Source organism: Corvus hawaiiensis, chromosome 13 (assembly GCF_020740725.1).
Source record: "Corvus hawaiiensis isolate bCorHaw1 chromosome 13, bCorHaw1.pri.cur, whole genome shotgun sequence".
Classification (NCBI taxonomy): Eukaryota; Metazoa; Chordata; class Aves; order Passeriformes; family Corvidae; genus Corvus; species Corvus hawaiiensis.
Window position 1 is genome coordinate 6,196,236 of NC_063225.1, and position 14,993 is coordinate 6,211,228.

Genomic DNA, 14,993 nt, shown 5'->3' on the forward strand with positions numbered 1-14,993 from the left:
AGGACTTCCTCTACCTGGTTGCTACTATGGTTACCCCACAGCTTTAAAGAAATCATGAGGCTTCCAACACATTTCCTTTATCAAAAAAAGACTCACCAGCTCCCATCTCCACTCATTGGTTCATTAATTTATAAAATGCATCCATTTCTTTTGAATGAAAAGCCTTGATTCAACAGGAGGGAAGAGTGAGAAAAGGGAAGCAGATGAAAAGAAAAAGGAAACATTAAAAGCAAGTAAAGGAAGAGGAAGGAGGTGGCAGTGCTTACACACCCACACACGCTCTTACACACTACCAGTAAACCTGAGGCCCAGAACAAAAACATTTCTTTTAATATAGGAGGAACCAAGGCTACTAAAAACCAGACATATAAAGAAACAAGAAGAGTATGTGGGCCACAGGAGGCTTCACAAGAGAGATGTCTTTAATTTAAGGCATAAAGGAATGAATTACTGCCCCCTCCATGCCTCATGATCAGTAAAGGAACCATGGCCAAGTCCCTGTTCCCCTGGTCCCATCCCACATTTGAGGTTTACTAAACTTTTAATTCATCACCAGATTTAACTAGAGTTCAAGCTCATCTGCACCACAGAACAGTAAACACCCTCCTGTGTGACACAGGCCTGGGCCATACCCTTCATTCAGGTGTCACCAAGAGCCACATTCTCCCTCCTGAAGGTCCCTTCTCTGCTACACTGACTCCTGACAGCTGGAGGAAAAGCTCGGGCACTCCGTCCAGTCTTGCATCTGATGGAAAATTTAACGAAGTGTAGTGAGAGGAAGAAAATAAGGGGGCGGAAGCCACAATTGTTTTTCTTGTTCCTTCTGTCTGCGAGGATCAAGAAAGTATTTGGTGCCAACAGAAGCACCAAGATGGGGCAGTACCCATCTATTCTGAACAGTCCTCCCAGACTTCTGGCAGACCCAGGCCCTGGGGAGCTCAGCAGCCCAAAAGCTGTGACTTCACAGACTAGAGACTGTCAGAAAGACCCAAGGTGCTCCCTGGTGAATCTCTCACCCCAAACCCAAGTTTAAAACCCAACTCAACGCAGCTATTGCTCAGATTGCTTTTCTGCTCCTGCAACACTCAATCTGCACAGCCCAACCCCAAAGGAGGTGAGGGAACATAGCTTAAGAAAAGGTCCTCTATGCTTCGCTGTGTTCCAGTGCTTGTTTAAGCCCATCTTTCAGCTTTGACATTTGTCCTGTGTTCCACTGCAATGAGCCAGGAGACACAGCTGTGGCAAACCCTGCAAGACCCCATTACCAGGTCAAGACACACAAGTCAGCACCCACTGGTGAGATGTGATCATGATGTCCTTCCCCTCCATCAGGCAGAACCAACAGTTACTAACTCACTGCCACTCCACGAACACCCAAAGTGAACAAATCCCACTGTCTGCAAGAGAAGGAGATTTATTTTCCAAAAAAAGCGCAAGCCTGCCTTACCTTTGTGCACTCTTCAAGGTTTCACACAGCAATATTGATTTCATCTCAGCATATTAGGAGCAAAGTTTCACCTTTTCCAGTCATGTACAGGGAGAGGGAAGTTAGTGTGGGTGGATAGGGAGGGTATAAGGTAAAGAATGCAAAAGAAATCAATATTTTTCCAAGATCAGATTCAGTATCTCTTAGGAAACATGTGGGAAAGAAGATTGAAAAGAAGGTGGGAGAAGGAAGAAGTTTCGCTATACAGAAATATTTCTATGAAGATTAAGAAATCCTTACTCATCCTCCTCCCACCAGTCTATACAAAGCATTAATTACAGCCAGTTTTTGCAAAGCATATCTGCCTTGCAGCTGTAATCTGCCCTGCCTTATTGATAACCTCCATTTATCAATAAAGATCCTGTTTCTCCAGCACCACTAACACTCCTTCCAGGCAATTGAGAGATCTTAAGGCCACTGACAGATGCAGGACAGCACACCAGGCCATGTCTCAGAGTCACATATTCCATACAGAACTGATAACAGGATGAATAAAACATGAGGCAAAGCAAATTCTCCCAGCACCAACACTGAAGATGAGACCTGCCGGGTGCACAGACAAGCCCCAGAACAAGCACACGTCACAACTCACTTGCCATTGATGACTCCATCAGGATTAAGCATGGGCACAATCTTGAAGATGAAGCACTTCCTCAGCAGCTCAGCAATGGGATCAGTGCTCACGAGGAACTCCAGGGTCCCCTTCATCACCCAGCTGGCATTGCTCTCACCAGGGTGAACACGGGCTGTGAGGAACACGTAAGGACGATTGCCTGCAAAACAAAGCAAAAACACCCCTAAACTGAACAGGGCTTTTCTTTGAATAATATCTTTGCAAGTGGATTTTATTCCTTTTGAATTTAGATAACAATCCAAAATGGATTCTGAGGAAAACACATCCCCCTAGACAGTCTAGATATTTTCTCAAGGTGCTAATTGATCACAGATTTGGACCTCAGAACCAGCACAGAGCCTGTTTCATCCCTATCCCTCTGTTTGTTTATTCTGTGATACCATACAGATATTTACTTTCCATTGTAGAGCATTCTGCAGGTACAGGTTACTGCCTCTCCAAAGAGCTTTACCATACTTTCTAGCAATTATTGAAAGCTTGATCCCATTAAATTTCACTAAGGTTTAAAAGGCAGCAAGAAATTATTTCATTTTCTAAGGTCCTGCTCCACTTTCAGTATTTCACCATTAACAATTCAGAACTTTCTAAATGTCTAAGCAGATTTGCCCACCCATAAGGGCTCCAAGGACATGCAAGCTGCCTGATCTCTGGAAATAATGTGTTGTAGGGTCAAAATCATAATTAATTGAACTAAACTGATATAATTAAGGAAACTGCGCTAATACGTTCACCAGAGCTGCAGAGGCTGAGCACTCAAACCTAGCCATTATTTCACAACCATAAAACAAAAGGTAGAAAAAACAATGCACATAGCTAAGGCAGGTTGTTTCTTTTGGTGGAATGACATTTTCAGTTTTATGTAATATAGATGCTTACTCAGATTAGAAAGGCTGATTTTCAGAAGTTGCAGCTAGAAGAGTTCATCTGTTTCTAGCACTACTTTCATGCATGGAAACATAAGCTGTGGCAATTTGGGGTAGGGAAGAGGTTTCGGGGGCTGCTTTAAAAAAAAAAAATCAATTTTTTACTAAACAGTTCATCAATAATCTCTACTGAACCTATTTCAAAATAGACTTGCAACTTAACAGCAAAAGTTGCCTTGTTATCAGATATGTTATTTGCTGTTCCTGTGAAAAACCACTAAACACATTTGGTCTAGTTACAAGCCTCCAAAAACTCTCAGCATACATATGCTTAGAAAAGACCAAGTTTGACAGCAGATTCTTTGAAGATCCCATCTGTGCTGAGCACACTTCAGGGATGGGCCAAGGAAACAGGAGAAGGCAGAAGGAGACACCTGCCAGGCACAGAAAATAAAAGGAAAGGAGAAAGCAATTATCTGTCTTAAAATGATCCTTTTGTGAGCATTCACTATCACAAGTCAACCTGACAGATTTACTTCAGTGGAAAGTTTTATCTGTCAGGGCATCACAGCCATGCCAGGGCAGGTTTGTCCTGCTCGATCAGACAACGTCAGAGCTCAGCCTCTGTTCCCTTCATGAACTGAAGGGCCCCAACTGACAGGACAGGGAGAGACAACAGGACAGAAAGCAAAACCAAAGGCATCAGCTGAATACCCTTGTAAACAAAAGCTGAATTAGCAATTTAGCCCTTGTCCTTAGCTCCCAAAGCCATCCTTCAGCTTCCAAATGCTTTACAAATCATTAATTAATCATAGTAAAACCAGGAGGCAGAACACCGTCCCCAAAAATAGAGATGGTATTAAAGAGCTGTTTAGCTGACCAAGAAAAGGCTGTGTCAGAGCTGGGAATACAAGTGCAGTTTCTCATTTCACATTCAAACAAGGAATAAGCACTAATTTTTCTCCTTAACTATATATTCTGCACAGTTCTGTTCAGTATACACATTACAGCACAATTTAGTTACATCATACAGGGACACACTCAGATTAGGAAATAATTTCCCCTCCACACCTCCCTCCTGAGCAGTTGGTGGGCACTAGAAGAGTGAATTGCACTCCCAGCTCAAAGAGCTCATCCAGAGCAATCATGTTCTGGTCCAGTAAAGCAACTGGGACTCTGTTTCCCACATATCAGGCTTTTATCATTCTTATACCTCACCATACTGGGGGGGGGGGGAGGGGGGGTTAGTACATTTTCATCAACATGTACATAAGTGCCTTAGGCACTTACGGACTGCAAAAGACTCCTTTAGCTCCTGAAGAACCAGACATTCTGATTTTTTCCCCCAAAATTAGAGTACACTAGTTCTATTCTTTTCCAGCTAATTGTGCATTACTATCTACCTTAGTAATGCTTTATAATAGCAACAAACAAAAGCTAGAGTTCACAAAGACATCAGCTGCATTTTGCCATTTCCAAGCATTTTCTCCTTTCTCCCATCACCATGAGTTAGTGCTGCTCTGCAGGCTCATTGCTGAGCTAAACTTATGGGGCTGTGCAGTTATAGCTGGGAATGAGGCTCCTGAGGACTTCTAATGGACAACAGCTGTAAATAGCACAGAGCAAAATAAAACATGCTCTCTTTTGCAATTGATGAATACAGCTTTAACAACTCTTACCTCTTCTGTATATTGGGAGAGAGTTCAGCATCTTAATTGAGGGGTTCATTCCTCAGTCAAAATAAGAAAAATAAAATAAAATAAAAACAAAAAAAAAAAAAAAAAAAAAAACCAAAAAAAAAAAAAAACCAACCTCCAAACAATGGCTTTCTCATGTCAGAAACCCAGGACAATTTGCCATAATTCTGCTAATTGCAATAGCATGGAGTTGGCAGAGACCTGAGTTCTGCTGTTTCTCTCAAGGCTCATCAAAGTCAAGCTTGTCTTACTTAGACTCAGTGTTGGAAAAGCTCCTGGAGTCTCCAGATCTTGAACCCCAGGAAACATGAGGGCAGGGAAAGAGACCCGAGGTGACTTACACTGTTTCCCTGTGGGTGAAAATGGAGGGCCCCACAGCCTGCAGGTCCAGCCAAGGAAATCTCTCTGTTCCAGTGAAAGTCTCCTTTGAAAGATCCCCTCCTGCCACGCACATCCGCAGCTCTGACATCCCACCCACAGGAGAGTCATAAGGAAGGTTTGTACAAGCAAGGAAACCACAGAGCTTGTTAACTGCCTGTTCCCTTCACAGGAGCCATCACAACCAAATCCCACATCCAAATGCTGCTCCCCCAGAGTGCTCCCAGCATGAAAACTAATGAGGCAGCAAATAGAGCGAAGAGCTGATGACATGCCCATAAAACTTGCTACCCTTGAAACACCTGGAAAACAGCAGGAATCCCCCAAACCTATGTTTTACAGCATATCCAGTTACTTTGGAATTATTGTGCTAACTGCTATTAGCAGAGCTCATGAAAGGAGTAGACAGAGCACTGGCCAGCCATGTTCCACACTCAACTGGCAGCACCAGTCAAGATCTCTGCACACAGCTCAGCTGGTTCACTTCATTCCTGACTTCCAACACCCCCATAACTGCAGTCATGACCAGACCACTTCAGGACTACCCAGTACAGCTTACTGGTTTATACTGGTGCCCAGCTGCCCTTCTCTGCTCTTTCAGAGCCCTGTGGTACAACTTCCCACGCCCTGCCAAACTTGTGTTAAGTACTCTCAACCTCAGGTTCCTCATGTACCTCCTCCTAGGATCAGAACTGTGCTTAAGTCTTCAGAATTCTCAGGCCAACACTTAAGTAGCTCCCTTCCAAGTTCTGAGGAAGCTGCCAGAAAGCTCAGGTTAGCCATTTATCTCTGCAAAGCCCACACGACACATAACCTTCTCTGGGAATGTAAATAATAAAAAGGGAAAGCGGAGGAATCTTTTCATGGTACATAAAGCCTTATCCAACAAATCATGCCTCCTTCCACTGTGCTACATTTCAACATGCCCAGAATATAACATGGCATCAACAATACCCAAGGTGGGAGATTAAAGAACCACTGATTCCTCTTGCAAAACTTTGAGCAAAGAACCTTTGAATAATAATTTTACTAATGCATCACCTAATTCCCATCTCTCCTTCTCTTCACTCATTTTTGATTGTGGATATATGCATGAAGATGAGAGCTTTGTTCTTCCAGTTGTGCTAACTTACTGCTTAATCTCCTGCCTCTAAGGATCCTCCTCTAGTCATGTCATCACCAAGGTTCACTAGGAAGTGACTTTGATGTCACTAATCATGACATCAATTGCAGAATGAGAAGCCTGAAAGGAAAGAACAAAACCCCATTAACACAGCAGTGTCCCTCATCAAGGGGAGCACAGAAAGGAAATGAAAAGCAGTTCCAGATGCCCTGATCTGGGCTGCTGTTCTAAATTATTTCAAGCTGAGGTTTGAACCATGCTATTTGTAAAGGGACAGGGCATTGAAATAACACAGGGCTAGGATTTTTTAAGGAGTCAAAAGGAATTATATACACAGCATGTGAAAAATTCAGCCTAGATCTGGGTCTTGGGCTGAAAGTTTCTGGCTGTGCCTCTGCATTCCTCTCTTTCCTTTACACAAGCCCAGGGCCATTAAGACACAGGCTTCTTTTTCTCCTTTATATCTAAGTACAGCATGACTACCATGAACATGACACAGATCAAAGGGTCAAGTTTACCCTGGGATATAGTAGAGAAAACCCAAGAAAGCAAAACTTTCCCTTCCAACTTAGCTGTGCCCACTACAGGCTATTCTGTGAGTAAATGATGGGCAAAGAGGAGGACCATCACATAGCTCTGCCATGCATGTCACAGCTGCATCACGCCCAAGGCTGCATAGGTATGCAAAGCCAGAGAGAATATGGTGTGGTGTACAATGAATATATAATAGTATACTTATAAAAAGCATCAGATACTGAGATCACAGAAAACAATGAGCATGATCTGAGGCAGAATCTGTCAGATACTTTTCTCTCCTCCTAAAACTTTTCTACTAGTTGTCAGACTTTGGGTTGCCTTAAGACAGAATAATTCTTTCCTGCCCATCTCCCCCCCACCCCAGATTGCTCTCTCCTTGCTGTGCCTGCTTTTGGCTAAATGCTCCAAAAGAAGACCCATCTTAATACAGAGGCAAAATACAGTCTAGCAGGATCAGCTGTTGTTTTCCAGAGTTATCAATGAGTTTTCCTTTCTTAAATATTTCTATATTATATGTATTATTAGTGTTACCTATGGCAAAGAAGTGAACATTACAAATCATCTCAGCAGTCTGTTCTCTACCTTCCTAGCTTGGTGGGGGAGTTTCAGCCTCTAAGTTGCTTGGCAACCTTCTTTTGTGTACATGTTTTATGAATTCATTCACCTCTGAATCAGAGATGATCAGGGAGCTGAATATGGGTACAGACTGCTCAGCCTCAGTTCAGCTTGACAGCCTACTAATGCTGGGTTTGAGCTCCAGGAAATTGGTAAGCAAGTTGTCAAGCCTGCTTTGGGGAAAGTTCCAAAATCCCAAGCTCTTAAAGCAGCAGGAACCAGTACAATTATTTAGCAGGACCTTCAGTATGACTGAAGGCAAAGAAAACTCACAGGAACTAATTCCACTTCAAATCAAAGCATACCTCTTGGGGAAGATTGTGGAACAACTGAACCTTATTTTCAGAACTTACACCCATGGAAAGCCTACTATAACCTTTTTCAAATTGTTTCAGTTTATAACTAACATCCCAAGCGTGTGCACCTGCATTAGTCCAGCGGAAATTTCCAACCACTGCATCATCCAGGCGTTCATACACCCACTCAGCATTCACTGGCATATCCAGTGTCACTCTGCACACCCTCTGAGCTGTTTGAATATCATCAGACTTCAAAACTGAAACCATGCAGGTACCTTATTACTCTGCTGCCAAGCAAGTTACCTGCATTTACCTCCTCCCAGAGCTGTCACTAGCAGAGGAGTTCCTCTGCCCGGGTGTGCCTCCCCCACCTGTGCTCACTGCTGCCATCCATCTCTGCTCCCCTCAGCCACATTCCAAGGGCATAAAACCAAGATGGGGGACAGCTGGTTAGGAAGAAGTACTGCCAAGAAGGATTAGGATCAGGGGATTACAGCAGATGAGATAGTGATGCAAAGCAGTTGCAAAAATGGCAGCTCTCCTGGGACTCACTCTAGGCAGCTTCACAGCCAAGGCATGGAACACTGTTACTTCCCTCTGCTCAACCCAGTGAGCAAAACCAAATAGCTGCAGTGCTGTGCCCACTGCTGCCCACCATAGGTTAAAAAATTGATGAAAACTGAAGAGGTCATTGGAAATCATAAAGTGTTTAGAAGTCTTAGGCAGAAAAACTGGAGAAAGTGGGCTTCAGACCCAGAAAGAAAAGATGAACAAAGAGGAAGGAGAAATAACCTTTAAATTGCAAAAGGCTGCTATAAAAAGAGATTGCAATCAGCTGTCCTCACTGTCCGCTGGGACTAGGCTGCATAAAAAGAAACACAAGTTACTGTCAACAAAGCCAACCTGTGGTGACCTGACTGCCCTCCCTCCTGCTGGGTTCTTGTTCATAAAGTCCTGTGCCAAGAAACTCCACTACAGTGCCCAGAACAGTGTCAGCACAGACCTATAGCCACATAAGTTGTGCTAGCTCCTTTAGAAACTTGGTCCATGATTCCCCTTATTCCTCTGGAATTAGCTCTCTATTCTGAGGGCTGCTGGAATTACTATTCCAGTCCACAAGGCAGCTCCTGTGTTCTCTTTGATGCAAGGTGTCTGCTTACTACTTAATGTTAGCCATTTTAAGCCATGTTAATCATTAGCCACTAATTAGTGGCTAATCAGAAATATTTCATCATCATAGTTTGACACCATTAGAGCTTATTCCCACATACAGATCAGAATTATTTATGGAAAATTCTGTCTTACCTGCTCATTTAGTGGCAATCTTGCCACTTCAAGATTGGAGTAATAAGATTTCTGGGATTTCTCTCATTAGTAATGATCTTCCAAAGCCCCTCTATTACCCTTAAGATTACCATTTCTCAGCTTGTATCTATCCCTTGAAAGGTGTGAGCAGCAACCACTAAGATCAGCTCCAACACATGATCTAGGTAGCTGATGTTGGGAGCTCCAGATTATCTGTCAGAAGGCAGGCAAGGATCTATCATCCCCTGCTTCTGTAACACACATATTATGGCTTTAATTTGTTCTGTGGCAGCAGGCAATTTCAGATACTCAAGTATTTTGTATTGCCATGGCCAGGCCATCAATCCATGTGTTTTCAGTCAGCATTGGAAAAATGTAGACTGTCTTGCAGAGATGCAAACTTCTGAGATCTGGCAAGTAGGAAAAAGCAGTGTTTTCAAGTTAGGCATATGTGTGACTTTCATTTTCTAGGGTTTTTGCACAAAGACAACAATGCTGACCTGAGAGAAGAACCAGAACATTGCCCTAAACTGTCCCATGCCTAAAAGAAGGTGCAGGCAAGAGATAAGTACACAGAGACCTGAAGGACATCTGCAGTAACGGGCAGAGTGCAGAGATCCATAGAGCTATAAAATCCATGGGCTCTTCTGAGAGAAGGATTTCATCTGAAATGAAATCAGGCAGGAGGAGCAGACTGAAAAAGCTTCCATTGTCATAAAAATATCTCCCTGGGTAATCCACAGTGATGGAAAAAGGAAACCCTGATAATTTATGTGACAGTTTAATGGGATTTTGGTGACATTCGATACTTTAGAAAGAATTCGCCCAAATAGGACGGGCAGGACTTTAATAAGGCTTCAGCTCCAAACCAACAATATTTTCAACCCCTTGCTTTTACATTTCATTCTGCATACACACTTCTCACTCACAGCTCGTCTTTCTCATTTGCAAGGCACATTTCAACACTGTAGGGAAAACAACTGCACTTTCTGGTTAGATCCCCTGCCAGAGAGGCTTCTGAGTATCTGATCCCTAAAGGGATCAAGCTGCCTTTGCACCTACAGGGCAGAGCATCACCGAGCTGTGAACTCTGAGGCATGAGCTGCCCTCTGGCCATGTCCCCTGCTCTGTGGATGGCACTAATAGCTTCTGTGCAGAATTTAAGGGCAGCAGATGGACAGTGTGGAGCAGGAGCTGCTGGCAGAGGGGATGCCCCCAGAACACACTCCAGGAATAAATGGTTTTCTCACAGTGACTAATGCCTCAGTCCCCATCTCCTGCCTGTGAGGGACACAGCCTTTACCCCTAGAACAACAACACCCCGTGCCCTTCACTGCCATCGCTTCCAGAGCAGGCGCAGCGCAAGAGGAATCGCTCAGAGTGCCAAACTCGGGTGAATCCGGGGTTAATGGGATGAAACTCCACAAAGGAACATTTAGACTGAACATCAGTGAGTTACACTAAAAACTCTCCCCTGTGGAGAGGTGGAAGTTAACATTAAAACCACATTGCCCAGAGCACAAGAAGTCATTTTGTACACAACAATCTTGCAGTGCCTGGGGACAGAAATAACCCAACAGAAATTTGTTTTCTTTGCTAACTTCCATGGATCCAGTTGAGAAGCCCTTATTTTGCTGGAAATTCTCCTTCTGGGAAATCCAGGCATGAAAGGAATGGTAAAAAGTTGGGTGAAGATCTCAACATTTTGTCCACTCAAAGATGAACTTAGAACCTGCAATGGGGCCTGTGAGCCCTAAAATGGGCATGGGAAATGGAGCACCTGCCAGAGTTTCTTTCACCACTGGGAATAACAGCCAAGTTTAACAGGAAAACAAGTTCTCTTGTGTTTTGCTCTAGAGAAGACAAACTCTATAAAAAAAACCTCTTTACTTTTTATGCAGAACATACTTAAAGACCACTATTACCACCTACAGCATAAAATAATGTTTATTCTTAAATATGTGTTATGCTTTTAAGTGGCACAGATCCATCTCTCCCTGACTTGAAGTCTTCCTCAGGGAATGACTTGAAAGTAGTAAAATATATTAAAAGAAAGTACAATCAGAGCCTCTCATTGTCAAAGTGATAAAATATCAATTTTTGTTAAGATAAAATGCATCACAGATTGCCTCTGATGGTAAAAATTAAATTTTTGGTCTTCACTTGATTTGATATTTATCACTCCATTGCTCCAGAATCAGTCAAGCAGGGAATGTTTCTTAAAAATATTATTCTGTATTTCTCCTGAAGTAAGCAAACTATGAGAATTTTAAACTGTGTGTTTTCTTACGTATAAAAAACTCAGAGGAAAAAGGAAATAAACAGAAAGTCTACAAAAGACATCTTCTAACACCTCACTATGCCAACAGCTTCACAGTAAAGGACCTTCTGCAGGTTGACTTCATTTGTGGCATCACTAAATTGATTTTTACATCACTGCTGTCCAAGTCTATCCTAAATCTTGGAACTGCACTGTCCGGAGCTGATCCCAAAGGAAATTCTTGCTTTCCACAAACAAGAGATCAACAAGGTAAAACTGTCTCCAAACTTTGAATAATGAGTCTTGTCTTCATAGCAAGGTCTTAGATGAACTCCCCAAACACCTGAGCAAAGGAACACAAATAAGGGCTCACCATAAAAGGTCTTTCAATCAGATCATCAAGAGAGCAAAACTGATGCTGGCCCAATGATCTTGTATCATGACAAAAGCAGCACCATCTCCTGCTTCATCTCCTAGACTACAAGAGATGTTGTGTGACAGACCATAAGCAGAATATAAGTTTTCCAAGAGAAATAGCAGAGACGAGCCTCAAAGTTCCCAACTAAGTTCATACCATAATTTTTTCAAGCAGTTCTACTATTGAGATACCCTAAGGATGAAGAAAGGATCAGGCTCAAATAGCGCAATCTGAGTCCCAGAGTATTTGACAAAACTGGGTGGAAAAGAATTTGCCACTGCATAAAGCAGATAACATGCAGAAATTTCAGACAGTCTGTGGAAAAACATACTAAGCAGTCCCTGTCTTGGGTCAGTAAGTTCTTCCCTTCAGATGTTGGCAAAACGATGTCTAATGGATGATGTCTTCCTACATCAATCACTGCAGGGAGCAGAGTGTCAAGTTAGGAAGAGTAGTCTGTTCAAGAAAATAGGATGGTAGGAAGGCTATGGTGAGGGAAAATGTTCTTTTTATCCCCACAAGTTGCTACAAAGTGTAGAAAAAGGTTCTCATGTATAAAGGAGTCAGGCTGCAGAACAGTCTGGGCAGCCCCAGAAGAAACAGAAGTAGAACATGTGATGTCCTTCCTTGGCACTCCATGTATCACTGCAAAAGTGGCATCTTTCCCACAGGAGAGCTTTTTGTTCTCCATAGTTTCCAAAGTGATATTAAACTTATTTTAAAAAACATTTTCCAGAAGGTTCTTTTAGGCAAATAATTTAACAGCACAAATGATGGCTCCTAATTAGTTTGAATTTCTGATGTGTAGTACACAGACTGACTTCATGAAGCTGGTGCTGTGCCGTTTCCTCAATCCCAGTGCCTTCCTGCACTTTCACCCCAACACTTCCCCAGCAGAACTTTGAACTTTTCCAACTGACTCTGCCCCAGAATCCTTCCACTATAGCTCATCCACTCTATACAGCCTGTACAATCCACAGCATGAGCTCCTCTCTTACGTGCCGTAAGAACTCGTATCAAAACCATTCTATTCCAGAGCATTCACTGTCACTTCATCTCCTGCTCTGTAAACTCTGAGTGCTTTTAAAAGAAACACTTATTTATATAGAAGAAAATCCCTGTAAATCATGGTCATGACAGGCTAATGGCTAGTATTGCAAAAATGATTTATCTTCCTGCTGTATCTAACAAAGCTTCTTATGCTAATACCTTGTTTTCAAAATATAAAGAGACTTCTAACTGATGTTTTCTAACCGCAAGAATATGCAGCTAATGAAAAATGCCTTACATCAAAAAATAACCTTCACTTGCCACCTAACATTGCCATCAACTCTCAAAATCAAAGGATCTCCTTGAATTATTTTTTCTTCTGTATTACTTAAGGTGCTTCCTTCATGGATGAACAAACCAACTATTCAGTCTCACTGCCTGTTTATAATCCAAATTCATTTTAGGGTTTGCAGGCATTACCTGCATGCTTTAATTTGATATATTTTATTTGATTTCTGCCTATTAAATTACATTTGAGGCAGGTTATATGGCCTCATGGGGAGCACTACCCTTTGTGCAAACAGCAGTTTTATCTGGGCTGAGCTTAATTTCACATTACATTTTGATAGGCTGGCAAACAAGGTCATGGTGTCTGCGTGGCAAGTGATGTCCCTGCTAGAGGGAGAGACTTCTGAAAAGCTAGAAGGTGGATCCTAGGAGTGTTCTGATTAAAAGGGTATGATCTAGTGTATGAAATTAAGGAGCAAGCCGTCAGTGATAAGCAGAAGTGCTGTTTCAAGTCTATTGACAGGCGTTCTCCCTGGATGACAGGGCCATCACCTTTGCCAGCACAGAGACCACAAGCACCTCACTCCATGTTTGTTGCTCACTCATAGTTAGTAAGGGCTACAAATGGGGAGAATAGGGAGAGTGAGGACAGCACAGCCACTGACACGCCCAGAGCCCTTCATCTGTCTCTTGCTTACTCATTCAGCCTCTGGGCAGTAGCTCTTTTTGAAGCACAATTCCCATGGGTTGAGTTGTGCCTCATGGTGACCCTCTAGCTGTTGCTTTTGTGCCCTTTCAAAATGCTTGACAGAACTGTCACAGAAGGAGCTTGGCATCTGGAAGCCGTGGCAGACACGATATGACCTGATTCGTAAAACACAGCTAAACAGCTTGGGCTGCCAGAGGCCAGGATTTACAGGACTGCACTCAAAAAAGGCCTTCAATGCCTGCTCTGCTAAATGTACTTTCCTACTCCACAGCAACAACAATTCCCAAGTCGTGTGAGGGTGACCTGCAACACTGAAGTGACAAAGCAGACACTGGAGACACTAATCTTGTTAGAGCCTACCCTGTCCACTGCTGCTCAGGGCAGGAAAGGAGTTACCTCAGCTCTGCCTGCACCTTTTACACATGGCTACAGGGGCAGGAAGCACTAAAAAAAAAAAAAAATAAAAATAAAAAAAAAAATAAAAAAAAAAAAGGGATCATCATTTTTTCAGAAATTCCTCCAGCACAGCAGGCAGAACGGAAAAAAATTAAATCAGAGATAGTTTCTGCTGCATTATCCACTACAGCATCATTTTTATAATAAAAGGCTCTCTGCCTTTTTATTTCCAGCAGGCACAGCCCAATCAGCAAGGAATTTAAGGGCTTTCTGCCCTCCCACCCATTTTCTTCATCTCTACTTCAATCACAGCCTTCTGTTAGGTGCTTGCCATGGGACCTAAACATCCTCTGGGAGACCTGTCACTCTGATGCCAGTGATAATAAATTCCATCTCACTCATCTTCTCTTGAAGCACTTCATAGACTGAAGATTACATGTTTCAAGTGTGTTCCAAGATACGAAGGTAAGGATTTACAGAAAAATCAAGTAAGTTGCCCAAGGATAAAATACAAATCAATCAGAGCTGGAAGCTCAACAGCTGTTTCCCAAGCCCCAGTCAAAGAATTCTGTGCCATCCGTATTCACCCTCGACGTGAATTTCCACATAATCCATTACTTCAAATCTCTTCCTCCTCTTTTCATTAGCTATGAAAATGAATTGAATTGTGCACTTAGACAATCAGTAGAGCCCTCTCTCAGTCATGTTATTTGTGCTAGATCAAGATCAGCTGTCATTTTCATTTTGGAACCCACCCATTCTTCCCAAAATTATCAAGCACACACACATTTGCAGAGTGCTACGATATTCCTTTATCCATCACTATCATGTCATGTTTTCAGACGAGGGGAAAAAGCAAAAGATGATATGAAAATGGTAAGGGAAGAATAAGGAAATAAAATAGAATTTTCTAGTAGGTCTCTCTGGCTTTCTTGAAAAATAAAATTTAAAAAAGGAAGCAGCCCCTAAGTTTTCCACAAGTCCTTCCTTATCTG

The 14,993-nt window shown here is 42.6% G+C and overlaps 1 protein-coding gene across 1 annotated transcript in view; it reads right to left on the minus strand.

The window, feature by feature from the left end:
• AGBL1 (AGBL carboxypeptidase 1) overlaps positions 1–14,993 on the minus strand; it is a 272,244-nt gene that overhangs the window by 165,947 nt on the left and 91,304 nt on the right. Inside the window, exon 18 of the mRNA XM_048318195.1 lies at positions 2,079–2,259. Coding sequence (XP_048174152.1) covers positions 2,079–2,259 — 181 coding nt within the window. The remainder of the gene's footprint in view (positions 1–2,078; positions 2,260–14,993) is intronic.